This window comes from Lepus europaeus, chromosome 15 (genome assembly GCF_033115175.1).
Source record: "Lepus europaeus isolate LE1 chromosome 15, mLepTim1.pri, whole genome shotgun sequence".
In the NCBI taxonomy this organism is placed as follows: Eukaryota; Metazoa; Chordata; class Mammalia; order Lagomorpha; family Leporidae; genus Lepus; species Lepus europaeus.
In genome coordinates this window covers 32998545-33024265 of record NC_084841.1, presented here as the reverse complement: position 1 = coordinate 33024265, position 25721 = coordinate 32998545, and the positions used below count along the sequence as shown (strand labels likewise).

At 45.0% G+C, this 25721-nt stretch overlaps 1 protein-coding gene across 1 annotated transcript; it reads right to left on the bottom strand.

Annotated features, from left to right (window-relative positions):
- Positions 1-494: 494 nt before the first annotated feature.
- On the bottom strand, positions 495-12610 carry PTGER4 (prostaglandin E receptor 4). Its single transcript, XM_062211757.1, has 3 exons — positions 12210-12610; positions 10845-11764; positions 495-2393 (listed from the first exon to the last, which is right to left on the bottom strand). The coding sequence occupies exons 2-3, from the start codon at positions 11718-11720 to the stop codon at positions 1803-1805; spliced, it is 1467 nt and encodes a 488-aa protein (XP_062067741.1). The 5' UTR covers positions 11721-11764; positions 12210-12610; the 3' UTR covers positions 495-1802.
- Between the last annotated feature and the right edge of the window lie 13111 nt (positions 12611-25721).

Genomic DNA, 25721 nt, shown 5'->3' with positions numbered 1-25721 from the left:
ATTGGCTTCAACAGCCGGAGCTGCGCAGATCCGGATCCGAAGCCAGGAGCCAGGTGTTTCTTCTGGGTCTTCCCACGCAGGTGCAGAGGCCCAAGAACTTGGGCTATCTTGTACTGCTTTCCCAGGCCAGAGCAGAGAGTTGGATCAGAAGTGGAGCAGCCGGGACTTGAACTGGTGCCCATATAGGATACCAACACTGCAGGCGGTGGCTTAACCCACTATGCCACAGCGCCGGCCCCAACATGCAGCAAGTTAGGCATAATATTGTCTATCTTATCCCTCAGTCAAGTGGTGTCTTTGAGTATGCCTCACTTCTGGATTTAAACTTCTCATAATCATTCTCCCTGTAAGTGAATTCAAGGCTTTGCACTATTCTCGTGATTTTTCTAGAAAATTGTTTCAGACTAAATTTACAAAATACTTTAATAGAAAGGGATGTCGAAGGTGGCCTGAAACAAACAAAATGACACAAAACTGAAGATACAGAACTCGGATTGAATGTATTTATTATAATGTCCAAAATAATCTCAGTTGGCACAACTGCTTTTTAAAACCATATCAATATCGGGCTCAGTATTTAATGATAACCAAGCAGTTCACAAGAACACTTCGAGCAATAAAAGATGCTTAATATTTCTTTAAGAAAGGCCCTTCAAATACGTCTACAACATCACTGGGGATTCCACACAACCGTCAGAAGACAATGCTTCAGTGCCCAGGTTCTGTCAGTTCTTCTGACACTGTGAAATGCTAATTTAGTCACATTTTGGATCCTTCCCCATCTCAAAGACCTGTATGGTGCAACTTGCCTTCCTCTTAAAGAACATTCTGGGCCATTCCTTAAGAAAGTAAAACCATGCACACTTTCAGAGGGAAATCAAGCTGCTTAGATTTTTTATTTTTATATTATACACTTCAGTGATGGGTTATTAAAATTTCTAAAGTTTATGTTACATTTTTAAAAGTACCAATTAGTGGGGAAAGGAGTTGAAACTATTTGCCAACGTGCTGGGTTCTCCTGAAGTCACAGTTTTCTGAATAAATAAATGTAATACCACTAAATTTTTTTTATTGTGTATTATACCTAGCCTGGAGAAAACTTTATTTTGGGCTGTCATTTTCATGTATTAAATAGCATTCTGTCTTTATTCCTTTGAGAATACTAAACTCTTTCTTTTTAAACTTTTCTATCTATGTTATAGATGTTAGTTTCACTGTGAATTTACAATACCTCAGCCTGAACTTGTTTATGACAAAAACCCTGCAACTTCAGCTGGCATAACTGGAGGAGGGGGTTACTGTAATTTTCTCATACCTTGTATTAACAATAAACCTTCTCACAGAGAAGAAAATACTTTAAATACCCTAGGTCATATTTACAACAATAAAAATTCACATTTCATGCTTTAGTGAGACACTTCAGTCACCCATCAGGTAGTCCTCATAGTTGATCGGGACGGAGCCCTTCTAGCATCCGGGCCTCTGCTGTGTGCCAGATATAAAGCTCTTCTTTATCAACTTCTCCCACCCTCCTGTCCACTGGGGAAACGGAGGGTCAGTCTCCCCAGCCATCAGATTGTGACTGCTGTCCTGGGCTGCGGGAGGGTGGCAGCCAATGTGCTTCAGGCTTTGGGACGTATGTGCTAATACCAACTTGTTGAAAAAGTGCTCAAAAGCCAGGATGTTCTTGAGTGACAGGACAATGACAGCCCTTCTGAGCACAGCTAAATGCTTCATTGATGTGTCTATTGCACAGGGTTTTTAAGGTTCCAGAAATAGTGCTGTATTCCTTTCCTTCACTGCTATATACACTTTTCTGATAAGTTCAGCGTTTCACTGGGGAATGTGACTTGCAGGGAGCTCCCCTTAGGTGTAGGTCCAGCCCTGCCACCCCCACCAACCTCATCCACCAGTAAGACACTCTCCGAGTCCTGACCCTGCGAGGAGTCCGAGGTCTCTGATCCTCGCCAAGTCCTCAGTGAAGTGGTGTCTGCTTGGGCCAGGCCCTCAAGAGGCACACCCGGGAGCAAATTCCTGCCTGCAAGGCTGTTTTCGCTGAGCTCTGGCAGGTAGAGGAGGGTCTGAGATGTGCTGCTGATCTCCTTCAGCTCCCTGGAGAGGAAGGAGCGAGAATGGGTGGACATGGCAGAAGATGTCCTCCGGCTGTCTGAGCAGTGCTGTCCCGGACGGTCTCTGCGGGACCCACCGATGCGGCAGAAGAGGCATTTGATCTTCTCTATGGCTTTGCTGAGCACTGTCTTCCGCAGGAGGATGTATATCCAGGGATCCAGGATGGGGTTTACAGAAGCGATTCGGATGGCCTGCAAATCTGGATTTTGGCTGATTTCTCGCACCAAATCTGGCTGGTACAACTGGTTGATGAACACCCGCACCTGTAAAAACGAGATGTTTACGTTTAGATTTTATCATTCCTCAGTTGGGAAAACATGGAAATACTCATCTATCTCAGCAATGTTGGGCAGCTGCCCTCTTTTCTGGTAATAAGAGTCAAGAAAAGAGTCACACAATGAGCCTCAGAAAAACCAGCAGTTACAAAAAGGCAATTATTTATGTTTTGAGTTAGTATAACTTTAAATATTTTTAAACTATCCTAAGAATATCTTCCTCAGATCAAAGAGGGCATAAAAATGTGATGTGTATACAGGTTACGCATGCATACAATGTGCTTAAGAAGTGTTTTACTAACTTAATTTCTGTGAGGGCTTTCTAGCTTGCTTCTTTTTGTTCCCAAAGTCACTGATTTCTCTCATTCCGGCTGTCATTTTATGTTTTAAATGAAACTCATTTTGCAAGTCAACTAACCATCTAATCATCACAGAGAGCTAATACCCCAGAATGGAGAAAGAACATGTGAGGAATTTTTAAACCACTATCAGGACATCCCATAATGACCAGGGAACAGTTTTTATTTTCTCTCTGACTCTGCTACTCAGTTATAATGATCATCTAGTATTAGTGACTCTTCCTGCGGCCAAAAACCCCCAATCCTTCCCCTCTGAGTTCATTTCTCACTTTGTTTATTCCATCAGCCACCAAGCTAGCCTTTGCACCTGCAGTTCCTCTCCTCTGCACTCCATCTTCCAAACTGCCACCAGGATATTATTTCTAAAATAGGTATCTGATTACGCTACTCTGCTGCTAAGCTATATATGGCTCCTACTGCTTGCAAACTATAGCTCTGCTCATCTTTTAAGGTGGGCATGACTGCTATTCACATAATCCACTCCAGTTCAATCAGAATCAGTCCATCTGTGTTTGCCTTTGAACCAACATTTATTCAAGTACTAGAAGAGCACTGTGAACAGACCAGTAGAGAGGACAAGTGACTGTAGTACACTGTGAGCTATTGAAGCAGGGGTGCTTTGCCTGCCTGCTATGCGTCAGGTACGACACAAGTGAGGTAAATACAAGAAGACGCTGGCACCCTGTTTGATATTTTGAAGTCTGATTTTTGTCAGTTAAGATTTGCTCTTATTATAAACATTTAGCTACTTGCATTCTTTCCTGTGTTTCATCACTTAACAATAAGAACTTACTATATTTTAAGCATTATGGTAGGTTCTGTGGACAAAGAATTGCATTAGATCATAAACTTCTTGAAGGCAGAGATAATAGTCCAGAAGACAGGAAAATGGGTGAGCTATTTGCAGGGTGATTAAATGAAATGGGAAAGATACGCTCATATATGAGGTTAATCCAACAAGTTCTTGGAAAATAGAGTTAAAAAATAAGTTCATTTTGGTGCAAAATCTTTGAAAATCCATGCATAGTTGTTTTTCATAACATGCATTTCCCGTTTACTTTTTGGAGACCCCTCATGGGAGCAGGGTGCAGTTAATCCAGACCCTGAGGGGAGGCCATCAGAAGACTGCTTGGAGATGAAGCTCTATGGGTTTTGATGGATGAGTGTGAGTTTGATAAATTTAGAAGAAAGGAAAAAAGCATTTCAAATGGAGGTAGCTGCAGGTGCAAAGTCATGGAAGAAAGAAATGATAAGTCATCTGGGAGCTCCAAATGTGCAGTGAGAAAAGCATGGATTTGTTAAATTTAAGGCAGACCATCTCTGCTCCTCAGAGAAGGCATGTGTTAAATGTACAGTTTCAAATTTAGTCTTGAAGTCTTAAATTTTTTTGTCTGGATCTTTTAATTACACTACAATCATTTATATAAAAATATCCTCTGTGGTTCATATAAGAATACTTATTTTAAGATAGTTGAATAACATGAATAAAAATATTCATTTTAAGATCCCAGGATGTACATTAGCAGGAAGTAGGAATCAGGAGCAGAGTGGAGACTCGAACCCAGGCACTCAGATACAGGATGTAGGTCAAACACCTCCTCCTAAACTTATCCCTTTATTCAATTTTTCTAGGGGTTGAAATTTTTTAATTAATACAAAGAGAACAGATTTCATAGGTGCAATATTAAGAAGATAATCGTACTTCCCTCCCTTCCCTTCTGCATTCCTCAATCCCCCACCTTCCCTCCTTCCTTTTTTTTTTTTGAAGTGTTTGTTTACAGTTTCTCCTCTCAGAAGGCTTTTAGGAACTGTACTGGAAGAAATGACAGTGTCAAGACAAAGCAAGATTAATGTTTTCTCATCTTTACAAAAACACATAGGACAAAGCATCTTGGTTTCCCTATAAGCTTTATTGAGGTCTTTAGTGAAGCTTGGGAAGTGAGCTGTTCCCTCAAATCCAGATGACTTTTCTCAGACGAAGTGTTTGTCCCTGAGACAAACAGGTCTCCAGCCTCGCTGGAGGCTGAGTTTGGGCCTCAGGCTCCACATGACCTCCCTGGAGCTTTTCCTGTGCTGTCAGGCTGGCTTTTTGTTAAGACTTATTTTGTGACAATGGATTTCTTGAGGGAAAGGCAGGAGGTCTATATTTTGCTCACAGCACATACTGTGTTTGTAAAGGTAAAAGACATAACAGATTTTAATCTAGTTAGTGTCAGGTCCTGGGTGTCCTTGGTCAGTGTTTGTGTAAACTTGGAACTTTCAGCCTCTAGGTGGCAGTGTTGCTCCACCAGGGTAGGGGTGGGTTTGTTACCACAGTCTCTCCTTAAGAAGCATTTTGCCAGCCATCTCCAAGACCCTTCCAGAACAGAATGTTGGTTAAATCTGAACTTAACATTTCTGAGATTTGAAACATTGAAATGTTTTGTTGCTGGTTGCTTCTCCATCCCAACCTCAAAGGAACCATGGTTACTACTGAAACGCAGGCAGTTTTTGAATAAAGTGGAATGAAATGGGTAGCTATTTAAGGAATGCTCTAGAGAGTAACATCTTATTTTTCAATTTATATGACCCTTTGGAAAAGTTATAAAAATTAATAATGAGTTTGCATTATCCAAGGTGACAAGAGGAAAGGGAAGACTCTGTGTCTCGCTCCCTCAAGGGCAGGGATTCATTCTGACCACTGTAGAAGAGAATGAACGGAAGCTGTAAGAAAAAGCATTCTCTGTTTTAGAGTTCCAGGGGGAGAAAGCTTACAGTCTGGGACAAGCCACTGAACCTGGCCATTTAATAAGTCTTTTCAGTAAAGAAGAGTTCACAAGGTTGTAAAAGAAAAGAGCAGAATTCCAAATCCAGATAGAAAAATTCTTTAGAGTTTGTTGAATTATATGAAAAGAATCAATATGAATGACTTTCACTTTGTGTCATATTCTCCATGGAGTAAAAAAAACAAGGAAAAACAAATCAAACTCCATGCATTTTAATGACTGAATAAATATACCAATTGTTTCACTTTAAAGGCTGCTGGATTTGCTCTCCCCAAAAGGAGGAAAATCCAGATTAGGATGGGAATATTCACAGCAGGAATTCAATGTTATAGGGAAGTGAGACCATTTTCTGGAAATCTTGTCCAACAGGCCCTGTACGTTATACAAATAAACAAGCCCAGGCAGTTTTCAATGTTGGAAGCGTGTGCTGCTGATAAAACAGAACCTCTGAGTTGGGGTGGGAGGGGAGGGACATTACAGAAAATTCACTGAATACAAGCAACCTATCTATTTTCTATTTTACCAATTTGAAAAGTTAGTCCTTTTCTTGGTAGCTGCACATAGGTTTGTGTGGCCATCACTGATGTCAACAGACAGTGTCCTAAACTTGTAGAGGATTAGTGGTTAGGATTCAAGAGTATGGGAACATTACATGGAGAAAATGTGACAAACGCAAAAGAGGATGTGATGATAGGGCAGCTATGTGGGAAACTGCTATAGAGGTGAATACTTAAGCTCTGAAGTCGAACTACTCTTCATATCCTGCGTCTTCTGTTTTTTTCTATTAAAGTACAAATTATTATAGTGTCCACTACAGTGCATAGCATAACATATGTCAGCTCTTGTTACTTGTCTTGTAACCCACATGTTTAAGCTAGGGCACTGTGGACTGTATCAATAATTTGACACTTCAGCATAAGGTAGCTTTGGTAAATGACATGGTAGGCACAACATGTAATTCCTACTTAAGAATAATCTGTTTGCAGGGAACGTTTTGAAAAAAGAATGTTGAAATCTCGATGAGACAGATTTAATAACTGACTGTCAAAACAGTAATGCCTTCCAATAAGTGTCAAGGTCTGTAACTGGATTTGTACGTGCATGCTTTTTTCTACTCCAAGCACATTAAATAGGTGTTATTTATGTGTGCTCAGTTATCTCATCACCTTATGAAGAGTCCAAAATGGTCACGCTGTTACTAGAAGTTCTGCCACTTTTTTTTTTTTTTTTTTTTTTTTTTAAGTGTAAAGTGGAAAGAGTTCTTGACTGTCTGGTGGCATCAGAGAGCTCAGTTCGTGTTCCTTCTAGGTTACTAACTGGCCACTTTCTGTAGCAAGTTACTTAACCTCTCTTGATCAATCTCTACTTTAAGGAAGTATTTCTTAAGCTTTTCTTAAAAAAACAAAAACTCTCACTTTCAACATTCTAACAGGAGAATGCAAGAATCACTTTAGCTCTGGGGGAAAAAAATCTTGTTAGGAGATGTTTAATAAAGCTAGAGTTTAACAGGTCAGCAAAGCATGTTGAGAAGCTCATTAGACAAGAACTCACCCATAGCCGCCCCCCAAGTTGCAGAATGATATAAATTCCTCATCTGTGGCGGGGGCGGGGAGGCTGAGGTATAAAGAGGTTGAATGTTCTGGGCTGCCCCACTTTCTTCCTAGAGCTTTTATAAGATTCAAATGAGACAGCTGCTGGATGTGGAAATACCTTACTTTCACGTGTTACTGTGCAGACTTGAAGGTATTGCTACTAGGGCTGCAATTTCCTGTTATTCCTAAAAGTTTGCTTCTAGGAATTGCTGGTTTTTTTTTTTTTTTTTCAACTTAGCCAAATTTATTTGAAGGAAAACAAATTCTTTAGGTTCTGCTATAATTGTCTCAAGTTCATGGCATTAGTCTAGTACCTGTAGATGTCATTTTTACTCATCTGAAATCCCACTTCCAGTTGTTTTATAACCTTACTTCCAGTTTTCCTATGGTAAACAAAAGTATATCTATTTACATGGTTTTCTCCTGTTTTTATAAACTTGTGCTCATCAGATGCTGGGGAAGTCTCTAGAGACAACTTGTTTATAATAAGCAACCAAATAAACACAGGAAGCTCTTTTCCTAAGGATCTGAGTTTTACCTGATCAAGGCAGAAGGTTAATCAAACTAGTCTTATTACTCCTAACAGAGATGAATGTTTTTTACCTAAGAATAAGAAGAAAGAAAACCAAGGAAATAAGCATTAAATATGGCTTTGACTCGCTTGGTTGTACATGAGGGAAAATACCTTTAAGTCCTACAGTACAGCTGTTTAGCCCTGAGGCAAAGGATTTGATTATAATTTTTCATCTTAATGTTAGTACTGAAACTACAGAATTAGGCAACAGAAGTTGATCTAGCTAAGCACTGAACACTGGGACCTTGAGAGGTTACCTTGCTTGCATATTTCTAAAGAATGCAATTCCCCTCACTTTTTAAATCTTAAGCAGAGACTTTAACTTCTTCCATGTCTCCTATATTAAAAACAACAACAACAACAACTGAGGCAGGTTGTAGATAGACGGATGGACAAGGGGACAAGAACCACCTTCCTGCTAACTGTCCTGTGATACTCCCTGTGGGCTGTACTTCCACCTCTTTGTTCACTGATTAGGAGCCACATTGGAGGTCCGGCTCACTTCCCTATGTTTTTGACTCATTTACCCACCTTTTCCAAGTGTTCATTCCAGTCCTAGCTCTATGTAAGAGACACACATATATCTCAGGAAACAAATCGAAATTGGCTTTTCATACTAAACTGTCAGCCACGCTCTAGGAGCAACAGTAGCTCCCTAGTGTCCAAAAGACAACAGCTTGGCTGCTTTTCAGTGACTGCTTGCATTCTCTATGTACTGTGTCAAGCTTTCTGAAACTGCAAGTGAACTGTACTTGCTTTGCTAGCCTTTCAAAAGCATTTAAATGATTCACAGGGTTTAGTAACTGATTTTATTTGATAAAGTTAAAAATAGGTGTTTCCTTAGTTTCCTTGGAACAGAAGATTGGCCTCACTGCTTTAATGTCAGAGACTTCAGAAGCTATAATCTTAAAATTACAATGTCAATATAAGAAATGTGACGAAAGAGACTTGTAAAAGCAAGCCAAAGAAGACTGTCATTGTGGATAAGTTTCCCTTTTGAATCTTTCAACAATTCTAAATGACTGACTCCAGTACTTATCACCAATTTACAATTGCATGGATTTTGGAATTAAATTTCAGTATCCAAAACTAAGAGCTAAATTAGCAATATTACTTACACAATTCATTATTTCTCACAAAGGCATATGAGTTTTTGACTAATAATGATTGACTTCTTAGTTGAGACAGTTTCAGTTTTCAAGTTATGCTTACTTAATATCTGCTACACATTACTGACATTACACAGAACAGACAGTATTTTTTTATAAGTTAAATTGTGGTTGATTTGTAAACCACAAATATAGCTCTTAAAATTTCCTGCCTCTCCAGATCCTCCAATAATTTCAAATGCTTTGTCATAAATGGCCCTGAATTTTAGGGCCAGGCCAGTCACTTTGGCTCAAGAGATGAATTAAGGTTTGGATGCCTCTGTAGATGCTGGAGAAAAACATTTCACCTGTGGCTGCAGGGGTTGATGTCTACCTCCAGTGCAAACACTGAGGAAGTACATGCACATTGCTACTCTTCTTGCTGTAAATTCTCAGTTCCTTAAAGTGGATGTTCTCTAAACACTAGCCCCTCACATTGCCATTTACAGTTCTCTGAAACACATGGCAGAGGCCAGGACACAGCGGCCCCAGGAGCAGCACAGCAGTTTCTTCCCAAGTCTCACTTCACTCAGGGTTGCCATTACAGACAAATTTATGTGGCTAAAGTGTGACTTAACTCCGTAAATTATATTGGGTCCTGGAATGGCTTAAAGGCTCTTCTGGTCAATCATATTTACTTCTGTTTATACAAATTGGCAAGAAGCTACTGTATGCTGGCTCCTGGCCACCTCTAAGTTCCTTCCATTTACAGTCATTTTTATCAGTGATACAATGTTTTTACATTAAATATTCCTGGGAAAGGAAAAAATAATAGCCCACTACATTTATTTCCTGTTGCTCCCAATAAGCACAAGAAAAAGCAGTCATCTCTTTCTCTGAGTTGGCCATTTACAATTTCCAGGAGAGATGGAAGAACTCAGAGATCAATTGTAGATCAAGTATTTATGTTCCTCTGTCCATCTGCTTCCAGTGCATTTCATTTTAATGACTGGCAAATAAGAGAACTAGGTAGGAAGTGAAATGCTGTGTTTATAGTATTTTAAAAATTAATCCAAAGGGAATTTTAAAGGCAATGTCCTAAAAATGAAGGGTATCAAAACTCAGATGCTGTACAAAGACCAAAATTAGCAGTGTTCTAGGAGAGAGAAGATGTAATATGAGCAGGGTTGGGAGTCAGATGGTCTAAGGTCCATTAGAAGCTGTGGGGCTGTGACTTGGCAATAAATTAGACAACCATCTCTAAACCTGTTTCTCTGTAAAGGTTTCTCTAAGCCTCAGTTTCTCACGGTTGTTGACAACTCAAATTCAGTACCCCATGTACATCAACCTGGCCATAACTGGCCCCAGGAATCTTCTGGCCTGCAGAGCGAATGAAGGAACCTGAGTGTGGGCCATGCCCTGTGTATGGTTTCTGTGCTTTAAGATGTTCTAGGGCACAGCACGGGCAAAGAGCAGAGAAGCTGCCTTCACCACGTAGGTTCTGCAGGATTCTCCAAGCAGGTCACTCATGTCTCTTGCAAATCCAGTGAAAGAGTGAGACTAGACCGGAAAGCACCCGACATCTCTTCAAGCTCTGAAATTCTGCATGATTAAGACAAAACCCCAAGCCCCAATGGAAAACAACAATAAATAAAACCACCACCAAATACCGACTGTCTTCCTAAGGAATGGTTTACAACAGAGGTCACCACCCCTGACGTTCAGGCTCTGTCCTTGGCAGTGTGGAGGACCCGGCTAGGTCGCTACAGCGGATTCCCTCCACTTGTGAGCACGAGAGGGGTGGGTGTTCCCGGAAGGCCAGTGTCTAGCGGCAAGAGTGGGGGCTGTCCCAAGGGAACCTAACACAGGCTGTAGGGGAAAGCGACTTTGGAAATAGAGCCGGAAAGCACCTGCTAACGCTAGTAACAGTGTTAGCAAGCATTCGGGCCTGTTCTGAGAAGCGGGATGTGAGGATCCGAAACCTGACCTGCGAAGCAATCAAAGGAAACGCAGAGAGGGAGGGGAAGATGCGGGAGAGGGGCCACGGCCCCGGCCACTCACCACGAGCGGGATGGAGCAGATGAGCACCACCAGGGACGTGGCAATGAGTAAGATGACCATCTGGATCTCAGCGCCTGCGATGCGGCGGAAACTCCGGCGGCGGCGAAAGTCGCTGAGACGCGGCAGGGCTGGGGAGGCGGTGGGGTGGCCGCGGCAGGCGGCCGAGGTCACGGCGGCGGCGGCGGCCGCGTGGTGTTGCTCGGTGCCCAGGGAGGTGCGGCGCATGAACTGGCGGTGCATGCGAAGCAGCGCGCCGCACACCAGCACGTTGCACAGCACCGTGGCGAGGATGAGGAAGGAGCTGAAGCCCGCATACATGTAGGAGAAGGCGGCGTGGGCCGTCACATTGGTGCGCCAGTCGATAAAGCACCAGGTGTCAGGGAACTGCAGCCGCGAGCTGCCGAGGCCCATGTTGGGCAGAGCGCAGAAGAGCACGTTGGACGCGTAGACCGCGAAGAGCGTGAGGCCGGCCAGCCGCTTGTCCACATAGTGGCTGTAGAAGTAGGCGTGGTTGATGGCCAGGTAGCGCTCAATGCTCATGGCACAGATGATGCTGAGGCCAGACAGGCCGAAGAAGAGCAGGATGAAGGTGCTGTAGTCGCACAGCGCCTGGCCCCCGGGCCAATGGCCCTTCATGTAGGTGGCGATGGTCACAGGGCTCACAAGCAACGTGCCCAGCAGGTCGGTGACTGCCAGACCGCACACCAGGGTGTAGAAGGTCGTCTCCTTCTGCTCCTTGCGGGACTTGCACAGCACCACGATGGCCACCAGGTTGCCCACCACCCCGAAGATGAACATCACGGCCGGGATGGTGACCGGGTTGTTCAGCAGCTCGGGCATCGAAGAGGCGGACGCATTGGCCACGGGAGTGGACATGACGGTGGTCTGCGGTGCGCAGCCTTGGAGCGCGAGGCTTGGGTCTAGGGATGGAGGAGAGAGGCAAAGGCGCGGTGAGTGGAAAGGACCACCTGCCAGGTGATTAGGTCCCAGCAACAAGGTACTGAGACCAGGGGAGCAACTCCATCTAACTCTCCGGTTGGCAGCCGGTGCCCACTGCGGCTGCCGACGTGCCCCGGCTCCCGATGCGTCCTGCCAGCACCACTCCACTGACATCAATGTTGATAAGCCAATCCTGCCCTCCGCGCCTCCTCCCCAACCCATCTCCATTGCCGAGACGAACGAGGCCCCTCTCAAGGGAAAAGTGACTTGCTAATGTATTCCCGACAGACTCCAAATAGAGAAAATTCCCACTGAAAACAAGTGACGGAGGACATGTGAAGAGCTCACTCTCCCCTCCATGCCTCCCTTCCCGGCGCGCCCCGATCCCCTATCCTCGCAACCCGATTCCCCTAACCCTGGCGTTACCTGGAACTGCCGGAGCGGTGGCAGCCCCGGGAACCCCCAGGGTCAGGCCACAGCTGTCCTGGACCAGCCTGCAACCTGCTTCAGCCTCGCCCCGCTCAGTCCGGCCCTGGCCAAGCCTTTGGCTTTTCAGAATCCGCTCGCGGTGGCGGCCACTTTTCCGGAACTGGGGTCTGGGTGGCCGAATTTCCAAAGCGTGGAGAGCAAGCGGGTCAGTGTTCGACGAGTTTTCGGTTTCTCGTTGGATTTTATTTCTCCTTGCTTTGACAAACCAGTCCCAGTTTCTGCAAAGCCCGCAGGTCCCGTCCGCGGGAGGACAGCGTTCAGGTGAGCGGCCACGCGCGCAGGTGGCACGGAGCTCGGCCCCCGGCTCCGGGCGCTGTCCTCCGCAAGCCGCGGGCGGCACCGACGGCTACCGGAGTCGGCGGCTGTCGCTGGGGCCGCTCCTGGAGCCCTGGGGGTGGCTCGGGGTCCGCTGGGCCTGCGGCTTTGACCTGGGGCTGCTCATTTTCCTCCGGGGCTGCTGGGTTTCGAGCTCCGCTCTCACCCTTGCAGCCTCTGTACAAACTTTTCTGCTTGTTCAAGTTTCCCTGGCAGAGGCGGAGGCGGACGGCGCGCGGCCCGGGCGCTCATTGGCGGGGCTGGAAGGAGGCGGAGCTCGTCCCCCCTCCCGCGGCCGGGCGGAGCCGGGGGCCGGGCCCGGGCTGGTCCCCGCCGTGCCGCGCCCCTAGTGCGGCGGGGGGCGGCTGCCCGGGCTTTTCCGGCCGGGGAGGTCCGTAAAGAGTGCCCTGGGCAGAGACCCCGGGAAGCCCCGGTGCTTTCCCGGGCATCCTCCTGGCCTTTCGTGGAGTAGGCGTGCAGAGGGGCCGCTTCTCCCTGGCTGCCTGCGGCTTCGAGTGGGCTGTCTGTCGCACCTTGTGACCCGGGGGCCGCGACATCTGAGTCTGGGGAAGGGAGGACCACTGCTTTAGGACTCGGTCTTGGAGCCGCCGCAGGGAGAGGAGGAGCGGGTGCGTGCGCGCGGGCGTGGGGCCCCGGGCCAGACCTGGGTGCGCGCAGCGGCCCGTGGTGGGTAGACGGGTGGGTAGGGACCGGGCTTGGGCGGGGAAACAACGAAGACTCCATCCTCTCGCCATAAAAGGAAGTGGTTGGCAGTGCCCGGGCTGCGGGTTGCGCCCGGGCACCTTAGGCGAAGGGAGAGGAAAGGGGACGGGCAGCTTCTCCCGGCGCAGGTGGCAGAATCCTCGGGTCCTAGGCGGGGTTGGTGAGCGTGGAGGGCCGTGTGTCTGCGGAGCTCTTTCTCAGCCTCCGGGGAGTTTGTGCCCCTGGAAGAACGGAGCCTTGGGCAGTGTGAATTTCGAGTTAGACACGCTCACCACAAATCCTCTGAAAGGCTCGGGGAGGCACGGAAGGGCGCGCAAAGTCAAGCGAGTTTTCTTAAGGCGTCAACTGTCAACTTCGTGGTTTGGGGAAACCTCTTTGCTGTGCTGTTTCTTCGATTTGCAGTTTGTGTGGCTTGCTGTGTGGTGGGGCACAATTTTTTTCTGCGTACTCACTGTTTACTTCTTACTTCACCATTACCTAAAATCGAAGCTGAACACGACGAGCACAAGACACATCTAGAACTTGACGGTGTAATTAAAACAGTCTCGCTATTTTTTTTTTTTTTTAGAATACTGTAAAGTGAAATTGTGTGGGTCTTCACACCATTTAAGTTCCTAGAAAAAATTTTTCCATCTGCTATAAATATGCATTTTAACATAGCACATCTCCTCACAGGCTAATAACTGGACTCGTTTATATAGGCAGACGCTCTTTTCTTAAATGATATTGCATGAATGAATACACTTTGATATTTATCTGGTTCTCCAGTTAGTTTCAGGAACAAATGACTAAAAAGAGGAGATTCCAGATTTCAACTATTAACAGCTCTTAAAATGTCTAGACTCACATTTATTTATTTATTTTTTAAGATTTTATTTTATTTATTTGAAAGACAGAGTTACAGGGAGAGGTAGAGCCATGGAGAGAGAGAGAGGTCTTGCATCACTGGTCCATTCCCCAAATGACTGCAACAACCTCATATGAGTATACTAATCCAGCATTATTTCTCTTGTGTAAAGTGTTCTCTCAGGCCAGCGCTGTGGCACAGCAGTAAAGTTGCTGCTTGTGATGCTGGCATCCCATATGGACATCAGTTTGATTCCCGACTGCTTCACTTCCCATCCAGCCCCCTGCTAATGGCCTGGGAAAGCAGCAGAAGATGGCCCAAGTGCTTGGGCGCCTGCAACCACGCAAGAGACCCAAAAGAAACTCCTGGCTCCTGGTTTCAGATCAGCCCAGCCCTAGCTTTTGTGGCCATCCAGGAAGTGAACCAGCAGATGGAAGACCTTTCTTTCTCTCTCTCTCCCTCCCCCGTTCCCTCCTTGCTTTGTTCCTTCCCTCCCTCCCTCTCTCTCTAATTCTGACTTTCAAATATATGGATAAATCTTAAAAAAAAGAAAAGAAAAGAAAACGGCATTTGCTCATGACTATCAGCAGGACAAACCCATTTGTTAGCTGATCAATGGCGATTGGGCATTTCCTTTAATGACCATTTCTGTTCTCTGTGTTTCTTTGGTGTGGTAACGAGTACTTTGTTAGCATAGAAAACAAAACAACCACTAGAAAAAGGAAACTGCATGTTCTATCTCCATCCCTCAGTAACCACAGGGCTGTACTACCACCCATGGCAATTTCTTGTCAGCAAACACTCAGCAGAGAGGTGGGAAATTGTATGATAATTCAGTTTCTGCTTATAAAAATCGTACACTTTTCAGTTTTCTTTCCTTCTGAACCTCCAGAAATCAAACAAGTAGGATCAGCATTTGTTATTTTTTCATGATGAAGAGTACATTGAATACCAAATGGAGGCACACTGCTCAGGGAATTAGTCTCTATTACAGGTTTTAGCTCCTAGGTAAGCTGGGCTTGTTGTTAGCCAAGCTATTTTTCTTACTTATCATTTGTATTCTTTCCACAGTAGCTATAAGAAAACGAAAATTAACAATTCATTATACTAGAATAGAAAATGCAATGAGTCTTATCTATATACTTCCTCTTGGTGCATGATTCTTTTTTTTTTTTTTTTGAAAGACTTATTTATTTATTTGAAAGTCAGAGTTACACAGAGAGAGAAGGAGAGGCAGAGGCAGAGAGAGAGAGAGAGAGAGAGAGAGAGAGAAGTCTTCCATCCGCTGGTTCACTCCCCAGTTGGCTGCAATGGCCGCAACTGTGCTGACCTGGAGGCAGGAGCCAGGAGCTTCTTCTGGGTCTCCCACATGAGCACAGGGGCCCACGGACTTGGGCCATCCCCTGCTGCTTTCCCAGGCCATGGCAGAGAGCTGGATGGGAAGTGGAGCAGCTGGGACTAGAACTGGTGCCCATTTGGGATGCCGGCACTGCAGGCAGCGGCTTTACCTGCTGCGCCACGGCAGTGGATAAAGCTTAAAGCTTATGTTTAACCTTCAGAGGCAGAAGTTTAAGTTGAAAATTTGAGAAACAATGATTTTAATTACTTTCGTTTGAAAACTGGGACAGAGGAGTTCAGTTTCCCTCACACCCTACCAGGAATCTACATTGCAAAGAGAAAGGAAAAACTATCATAATTACATGGGTAACTCTTGCCATTGTTTGTATGAAGAGGTTTTCATTTCAGTCATTGCTTTCTATTTTTCCTCATCATTTCTTCCTTAATCCCTACTTCTCTCCACTGGAGGGCACAGTTCAAGTCTTTAGAACTGCCTGATCAGTTTGATTGCTCTGTTCTAGCTAATTATTTGACTATATTTTGAGAAATACCCTAGACTGGGAACCCATTTAAAAGCACAGGCTGCTGGGACTGAGGTGGGGGGGGGACTCCTAACCACAATCGTGTTGACTAGATTGAATCTTCCTTGAATCAAGGAAACGTGAGACAGCCAGAAGCTGTGTTCAGCCAGCAGGAATGGGACAAGAGAGGGGAGTGCTGATTCTTGGGTAGAAGCAGCAGGATGAATCAGATCTGCCTTGGACCCTTTCACTGAGTTACAGCTGGCAGGATCTTAGTGAATTCCTGAAGCTCTAACATTCATGGGGCAAAGCCCGTGCAAATTGTGTTTGCTCTCGTCTTCCATGACAGACCATGCAGAGACTCAAAACAGAGCGTAAAAGGCATCTATCTGGTGTACATATCACGGTGCGCTGGGACCCATTTGTCTTCCGCACATTTGGCCAATCGATTCAGTGGATTACAAACATGGCATTGACCTGACCCTGGGTTTGGAAAGAGGCCCACGACAGTGGCGGTAGCCCTAATGACAGGACCCCCTCTCCAGTGATGTGTTTCAAATGTGTGGTCTCCTAATTGTGTTCATTTCTCTGAGCATGAATTTTATACTGAGTCTAGTGCCTGGAGTTGTTACACGTGTCAGTACTGTGCTTAGCTCCTCAGCATCTTCACGTCCACTTTGCTAAATTACTGCCGCAGACGCTGGACAGCACCGGGTGATTACTTCAGGCAGCCTCCGGCTCTGACAGTTACCCTCCTCAAAGGGAAGCCTTTCTGTTTTAAAATATTTTTACATTTTTTTTTCCCTCCAGATAGTTTCACTACCCATTTTGGATTGGGCTAATGAGAAGAGAAAGGAGATTATTTAGTTACTGTTGCCCATTTTTGCAGATGCAGGGGGAGAGGAGAAGCCTAGATAGTTCTGGAATCTCCTACAGGAGGACAGACCTTCTGATTCTAATTCAGATTCTTGTCACACCCAAGGCTGTAAGTTTTAGCACTTCTGAAGATATACAAAGACCCCCTGGCTTAATCACCAACCCTGGCATTGTTTGCAGCTTGTGCTAATTTATTACATTTCTTCACACTTTCACACTGGCGTTCTCTGTGATCTTATTAGCAAGCCCCTGAGGATGTTAGGCAGTTGCGTTGGGGATTGCCATGTTTCACCGAATCCTGATTCCATTTCTTCTCGAACATATTGCTGGCAGCAACTTCTCAGACTGCCTTTTTGTGGCTAAGTGCAGCACATGAGACTGAATTCCACCCATGGACTACAAGTAGAAGTGGTGTGTGCCACCCCTGGGTGTGGTCCCTGTAACACTCTGATCCTACACGCTCCCTATCTTTCCTCTTCTGCAAACACTGGAGTACTGCAGAGCTTCTACCTAGCAAAGGACTGGATCCTTGAATGCCTGCATGGAGTGGGGACATCATTCCAATCCCAGTGATCTTCACTGGACACTGAAGTGAACGGGAATAATCCACTGAGATTTGAGAGGCTCCACCTTCAGCCATGTGCTGGCTAATTTAGTGTGATCAGCATCTGTCTTCAATGACTGAGCATGTAGGCACAGAGAAGGCTTGTGGCTTGCTACAGTCACAAGAATAGTAAGAATAGCTGAAATTTGTCCAGTGTTTAGTCTCTGTGAGCCACTGTGCCAAATGCTATATACATCTGCCGTGTAATTCTCACAGCAAACCTACGAGGAAGGTACCAGATGGTAATATGCTCATTGCTCATACAGATGAGCAAACTAAGGTTTATTTAAGGAATGTGGGCTCATTGTCACTGTTAAAAGGCCACCTAGCATTGGAAGCCCCTTCCTGTTTGTGGGGATCCTCCACTATGTGATATTATTCAGAGCTAAGACCTAGTCTGCTGTGAGAGAAGCTAAATGAGCTGCTTCCTCTCCCTTTCTTTCTCTCTCTTTCTGATTTATTTATTTATTTATTTGAGAGGTAGAGTTACAGAGAGAGGGAGAGTCAGAGAGAGAGGTCTTCCATCTGCTGGTTCACTACCCAAATGACTGCAATGGCTGGAGCTCAGCCTATCTGAAGCCAGGAGCCGGGAGCTTCTTCTGGGTCTCCCACATGGATGCAGGGGCCCAAGCACCTGGGTCATACTCCACTGCTTTCCCAGGTTGTAAGCAGAGAGCTGGATCAGAAGAGGCAGGGCCAGGGCATGAACCAACGTTGATATGGGGTACTGGCACCACAGGCAGAGACTTAGGCACTACTCCACAGTGTTGGCCCTTCCTCTCCTTTTCCATTCCTTGCCAGGCCATGAATATATGCCCTTCCCTTGATACCACTGGCCAGGAAGCCACTTTGGGGGAGTACTTCAAAGACACAGAGCAATTTCAGAAGTTATTCCTGGTGCACCGAGTTGTGATGGTGGTACCCAGGATTCCAAAGTGGCAGTAGCTATTGGTTGAGGCATCTTAACTACTCTGTTAGGATGGTGTGACCTTGGCGGAGTTTCCTCTGCTGGATTTCCTCTGGACTCTTTGTGAGACTGGTTGTCTTTCCAATAAGTCCATTTTCTGCTAAAATTGATCATACACAGTTTCTGTGGTTTATAAATAATAACCCTACTTAGTAGGACATGTTGAGGAGATTATCCAAGAACACAGTGCTGATACATGGCAAAACTAAGATTTTAATCTAGGTCTTTCTGATCCCAAAGTCTATATTCCTAAACCTTTGTATTTCTTTTTTTTTTTTTTTATTTGACAGGTAGAGTTAGACAGCGAGAGAGAGAGAGAGACAGAGAGAAAGGTCTTCCTTCCGTTGGTTCACCCCCCAAATGGCCGCCACAGCTGGAACTGTGCCCATCCGAAGCCAGGAGCCAGGTGCTTCTTCCTGGTCTCCCATGTGAGTGTAGGAGCCCAAGCACCTGGGCCATCCTCCACTGCCTTCCTAGGCCACAGCAGAGAGCTGGACTGGAAGAGGCGCAGCCGGGACTAGAACCCGGCACCCACATGGGATGCTGGCGCCGCAGGCGGAGGATTAACCAAGTGAGCCATGGTGCCGGCTCCAACCTTTGTATTTCTTAACCCAAACTGGGCCTCCAACTACATACCTCTTATTTCTCTCTCTCTCTGTCTCTCTCTCTGTCTCTCTCTCTCTCTCAACATCATCGGCTTTAGGATAAAGAAAATCTTGGTTCAAGGCCATGGTATATAAGCTGCCTAAGTGTTAGTGAAAAAGAGTTTTCCTTAAGTTGATTCTTCAAGAGGTCAAGTAATATAATAATACAAATAAAACATCCGGTGATTTAAAAAACTTCCTAAGTATTAACCTATTACTATAGTTATTATTATGTTTCTAAATTCTAATGATTGCATGGTTAGCTGATGGGCATAAAATGTTTAGAGGACATTGTGATAAGTTTAGCACACATAGCCTTGCTGTTTAAGCCTGGGCCTTACCCTAGTTATTCAGACTTGATGTGTGAACAATCACAAGGAGAGAATTAAGGGAATCCTTAAGTAACATGGGCAACACACTTCCCTTACTTTTGGTGAGAAGGAAAGAATTGCATTGACTGGTACTGCCTAAATTCATTAAGATAACTGCTCATGGGTATATTTAACATTGACCACGATCATAAATTTACCCCAGACACAGAGCCCACCTGTTTCTCTTCAAAATAAGCTGCTGATTTTTTTTTTAGAACGATTTACTTATTTATTTGAAAAGCAGAGTTACAGAGAGACAAAGAGAGGTGGGAAAGATCTTCCATCTGCTGATTCACTCCCCAAATGACTGCAGTGGCTGGAGCTGGGCAGTTCTGAAGCCAGGAGTCAGGAGCTTCTTCTGGGTCTCCCATGTGGGTCTGGAGGCCCAAGAACTTGGGCCATCCTCTGCTGCTTTCCCAGGTGCATTAGCAGGGAGCTGGATGGGAAATGGAGCAGCTGGAACACAAACGAGCACCTGTTTGGGATGCTGGTGCTTCAGGATGTGGCTTCACCCCATTATACGGCTGTGCAGGCCTCACTCTGATTTTTTTATGATGAGATATCCCTAACGAAAGCTGAGGCATTCTTATTCGGGAGAAATGAATGCAGGTCTGTCTGGAAGCAAGGAGTGAACATGATGTCCTTGGGGGTGACCTGGGGGTTGAGAATTTTTGAAGAAAGTTATCTATCTATTTATTTTTATTTTATTTGAAAGGCAGAGAGCAGTAGAGAGAGAGGGAGGGAATAAAGGAGGGTGGGCGGAGGAGAGACAGAGACACACAGCGAAAGAGATATCTTCCATTTTCTAGTTCGGTCCCCAAATACCTGCAATAGCCAGGGCTAGGCCAGACTGAAGCCAGGAACTTTGAACACAGTCCTGGTCTCCTGGTGACAGGAACTCAAGTACTCAAGCCATCAGATGCTGCCACCCAGAGAGCACATTAACAGGAAGTTGGATTGGAAGTGGAGTAGCTGGGACTTGAGCCAGGAACTCTGTCATGGGATGCAAGCATCCCAATCAGTGACTTAACTGCTGTGCCAATTTTTATGCCCTGGGAGTGGGAATTTATTGGAAGACTTTCTAGTCAAAAATAGAAAGATCAGTCGTTCATAAACATGTGTTGAGGAAAGAAACTTCTTTGACAGACATAAGGACTCAGTTTACCAGATACTGTAGTAGCTGATGCCTTTACTCTGTCCAGGTCTCCCAAGTAGGTGGTAGGGGTCCAGAGAATTGGGTCATCTCCCACTGCTTTTCTAAGCACATTAGTAGAGAAATCAGAAGTGGACTTGAACCAATGTTAAATTTTCTGATGCCAAATTATTTTGAGTATGTGTTTTTCTTTCAAAGTGTTGATTGCATATTGGAGAGCTATACAACTGTGAAAAGCATATATGCAGAAAGATTCATTTGTTTAATCTAACAGAGGAAAAGCAAGTGCATTTGAAAGATATCTAACTTGGGGGCTGAAAAAGCACCTGAGGTTTATTTCCCCTCTCCATCCTTCGTGTAAACGAGTCAGCTGTTAAGAACTAAAAACAACTGTGAAAAGTTAATAACCTGAAAGGGCAGCATGCACTTCTCAAAATCGTCTTCCTATCTTAATGTTCTGTCTTCATCTCTGATTCTGTCCATCACTGGCACTGCCAATTCATTGTCTAAAATGTGATTCCATCTGAAACTAACTGAATTCTGTTTAGTTCAAACTTTGATAGCAGTCAGTTCTTATATAAGTATTCCACTTATGGATTAAAACACTTTTTAAAAAATAGCCTAACAAAGCATAAAATGAAAATATAGCATTTAGTTTTGTTTTTCTTTTCCTGAATTCTGGTTTCATTGTTAATTTTGTTTCCAAATTGAACATTAAAAAAAATTACCAAGGCTGGTGCTGTGGCACAGTGGGTTAAAACCCCAGCCTGCAGTGCCAGCATCCCATGTGGATGCCGGTTCGAGTCCCAGCTGCTCCACTTCTGATCCAGCTCTCTGCTATGGCCTGGAAAAGTAGTGGAGGATGGTCCAAGTCCTTGGGCCTCTGCACCCACGTGAGAGACCTGGAGGAGACTCCTGGCTCCTGGCTTCGGATCAGCTCAGCTCTAGCCATTGCAGTCATCTGGGGAGTGAACCAATGGATGGAAGACCTCTCTCTCTCTCCTTTCTCTCTCTCTGGCTCTACCTCTCTCTATAACTCTGTCTTTAAAAATAAATAAAATAAATCTTTTAAAAAATTACTCCTAAACAAATGGAAATAAAGTCTATTTTCCTCTTGAGGAGGATCTTCTATCTAGATGTGGTTTCCTGTGGCTCCAGTAACTGTGGTAATCCTTTTCACTAGGCTCTCACACACTGCTCAGTCACCTGAATTTCAAGGTGTGGTGCTAGAAATGCCATTTTATGAAGTGCTCATTAGCCCTTGTTTGTCAAAGTCCAAGAGTCCTTCTTTTAGGTGACAGGCCATTCAGCTTGTAATCCCAAGTCAAGTCATTTAGCCTTTGACAAAGTCTGGTCTTAAGAGAGGAAAGATTTAACAATAAATTTTCAAAGATTCAGTGATTTCATCTTTTTTTTTTAAGATTAATTTTATTTATTGGAAAGGAAGAGTTATAGAGAGGGAGAGAGAGGAAGAGATAGAGAGATCTTCCATCTGCTGGTTCATTCCCCAAATGGCTGCAACAGCAAGGGCCAAAGCCTGGAACCAGGAGCTTCTTTTGGGTCTCCCACATAGGTGCAGGGGTCCAAGTACTTGGGTCCAAGTACTTCAGAAGCTTTCCCAGACTCGTTAGCATGGAGCTGGAACAGAAGTGGAGCAGCTGGGACTGGAACCGGCACCCATATGGGTGCAGGTGGCAGTTTAACCTGTTACGCCACAATGCCAGCCCTAGTGATTCTATCTTTAAAAATTTTTCCTTGGCATTTTGAGTTAGGTTGCTCTCTTGGCAGAATGTGTTTTTTTCCCCCTGTTTTTCTGAGATGAGGTTTATGAAGGGGCTTAGGGGATGGGATCCTCTTTGTACAGAGTTGCAAAACTGTTTTGCTTTTAGAGACAGGCACCTGAGATTTCTACAGCTTTATCAAAACTCTGCTTGCCAGGAAGTGTTCACGTGTGTCTGGGTAATCCCAGGATCACTGTGAGGATAGTGGGGGCACTGATTTGATTTTAGGGCCTTGGGAGAATCATTTCCTTTGCAAAGCCAGTATTACCCTGTGATCCCTGAGCCACTGTGTTAATTGTAGTGACATTTTAAGCTGGGGGAGCAGATACTTACATCCCATTTCCCCCTTTTATCCATAATAATGATAAAAATTTTCCTGGAGTTCAGCTGGAAGGTCATTGTTGGAGCTTCCTTTTATTACAGTCTGTTCCCTTAATAAACTGCTCTGCAACAATGATGACCCTGACAATCCCTGTTGGAACAGCAGCCATGTGTTGAGCCCCACTCAGCAATCCCAGGAATCTAAACAGTTAGGCTTCTATAGACACGTGCTCAAAATGATTTGCAGGGCTAAGCCCAGCAGCGTTTCGCTCCTTTCCTTTCTTCCTTGTGTCTCTCCCGGTCTTTTTCCATTCTTCCCTCCATTTCTCACTGTCTGTCAGCAGCCTCGGTCACTAACATTTCTTAAGCACTTGCGATATACCGGTCAATGTGCAAAGTAGTTCCAGTAAGCTATTTCCCTCTTTTACTGACGAGGAACAAGTGAAGTGATTTTTCCAGGGGCACAGAACTCAGAAGTTCTGTGGCAGAGGGGGTGTGCAGAGGATCTCAGAATTATACAGTCCTACTGTCAAACACCTTGTCTGTCCCTTAAACACTAACAGAAGCAACTATATTTCAATAAAGCAACAAAAAATCCCTAAGTAGTAATGATGTATTTCATCTGGCCACCTGTTGCCCATCCCTGTGCCTCCAGAAGGCAGAGGGCAGGAGCAGGAAGCAGAAAATCCTTCACAATAGTTCTGCTTTAGTCTCACACCACTTCTTTTAATTTTCTATTTTATGTGGAGGTGGCTGACCACTTCTGCAACTGTGAGAGGTATTGATAACAATTTCTATGACGCTTAAATGATTGAATACTTCCTGGTGAAGCTCTGGATTGTTCTGTTCACACACAGCCAAAATCAACTTTCCGGCTTAGGCTGAACCTATGCACAGTGATAAAGTGGAGTTGTGTCAATAGTATGAAAAAAAAAATGAATGCAAGTTATGTGCCAGGAAGTGCACTATGCCATTAATAGTTTTATTAGCTAAGTCTGTGGTAAATCTCTGAGGGGGGAGGGTTGCTTTATTGTCCCATTTACAGAGAAGTAAACTGAGCCTCTGAGGACCTTACGTATGTCAGTGAAGGGTGACTGGTAGTGATTCCCTAACCGCTCAGTTGCAGGAGGTGGAATAGCACCATGGGTGGGACATTAGGCTTTAACCATCTTTAGCTGTGTCGTTTGGGGGCAAACTAACTTCCTGAAGGTCTCCTTTCCTTGTGCTGTTAGTTCTTACTGGGGTCATCTAGTTTCCTAGCTCTGTCAACAGATGTCACTGCCCTGATCCCCTCTACTAGTGCAAACCTCTGCACTCCTCCATCATCAGATGACTCGTGTGGCTCATTCATGGCTTTCACACTAACAGGCAGCACTGAACACACTGTGAAACTGCTTTAGGTTCCATGAAAGCTTCATCACCTGTAGCTCTGTCGGGATGCAAAGCCAGCAAGACGATCTGCATTCATTTTGATCTATCTCTTTTACGAGAGATGGAGTGGAAATGGACACAGGAGAGAAGGATTAGCATAAACTCATGGATGAGAAGTAGGAAGAGGGAGTGATACGTCACGTTTTTTTTTTTTTTAAAGATTGATTTATTTATTTGAGAGGCAGAGTTACAGAGAGAGAGAGAGGGAGAGACAGAGAGAGAGGTCTTCCATATGCTGGCTCATTCCCCAGATGGCTGCAATGGCTGGAGCTGGGGCAATCTGAAGCTAGGAGCCAGGAGCTTCATCCAGATCTTCCACATGGGTGTGAGTTGCAAGGATTTGGACCGACCATCTTCCACTGCTTTCCCAGGCCATTAGCAGGGAGCTAGGTCGTAAGTGGGGCAACTGGGACTTGAAGCAGTGCCCATATGGCATGCCAGCACTGCAGATGGGGGCTTAACCTATACCACAGAGCCAGCACCAATCCTTCTTCTTTCTTTATTTTTTTTAAAAAAGATTTTTATTTATTTATTTGAGAGGTAGAGCCAAAGACAGTGAGAGATAGAGACAGAGAGAAAGGTCTTCCCTCCACTGGTTCACTCCTCAGATGGCCTCAAAGGCTGGAGCTGCACTGATCCGAAGCCAGGAGCTTCCTCCAGGACTCCTATGCAGGCACAGGGACCCAAGCATGTGAGCCATCTTCTACTGCTTTCCCAGGCCACAGCAGAAAGCCGGATTGGAAGAGGAGCGGCCGGGACTAGAACCGGTGCCCACATGGGATGCCAGCACCACAGGTGGAGGATTAACCTACTGCGCCACAAAGCTGGCACCAATCCTTCTTTCGATACCCATTAATAAGACATTTTAATGAATAACCTCACTGTTCTTCAAGGGCCTTCTACTGATCTAGTAATGGCACAGGAAACAACCGATTTGCCACATTTGAGGTAGCATATAATGTATAAAGAATTGATTGTAAGAGACTCTAATAAACCTGTGAAGATATGTGTGTGAGGTCCTCTTTGTCTCAGCGATTATTGAAGGACTATGAAGATCTTTAATCAGAATTTTTTTTTTTTTTGCTTTAGAAAGAAGACAATTGAGTGCCAACAGAATATGACAGAGGTATAGAGGACAAAGATAATATTTGTTTAAGATGTAACTTTAAAAAAAATCTCACCCAAGAGGCTGGCACTGAGGTGCAGTGGGTTGTCACTGCCTGCAGTGCCAGCATCCTATATGCCTGCTGCTCTGCTTCTAATCCAGCTTCCTACTAATGGCCTGAGAAAGCAGTGGAAGATGGCCCAAGTTCTTGGGCACCTACACCTATGTGGGAGACTTAGTAGAAGCTCCTGTCTCAGCCCTTGCCAATGTGGCCATTTGGGGAGTGAACCAGCAGATGGAAGATCTCTCTGTCCCTCCTCTCTCTGTAACTCTTTCAAAAAATAAATAAATCTTTTTTTTTTTTATTTGACAGGTAGAGTTATAGACAGTGAGAGAGAGAGAGAAAGGTCTTCCTCCCGTTGGTTCACTCCCCTAACGGCTGCTACAGCCGG

Coding starts and splice junctions, on each gene's coding strand:
- PTGER4 (XM_062211757.1), bottom strand. CDS start 11,720: ATGTCCACTCCCGTGGCCAATGCGTCCGCCTCTTCGATGCCCGAGCTG. Junction 2,394..10,844: donor TCTGCTCCATCCCGCTCGTG/GTGAGTGGCCGG, acceptor TCGTTTTTACAG/GTGCGGGTGTTCATCAACCA.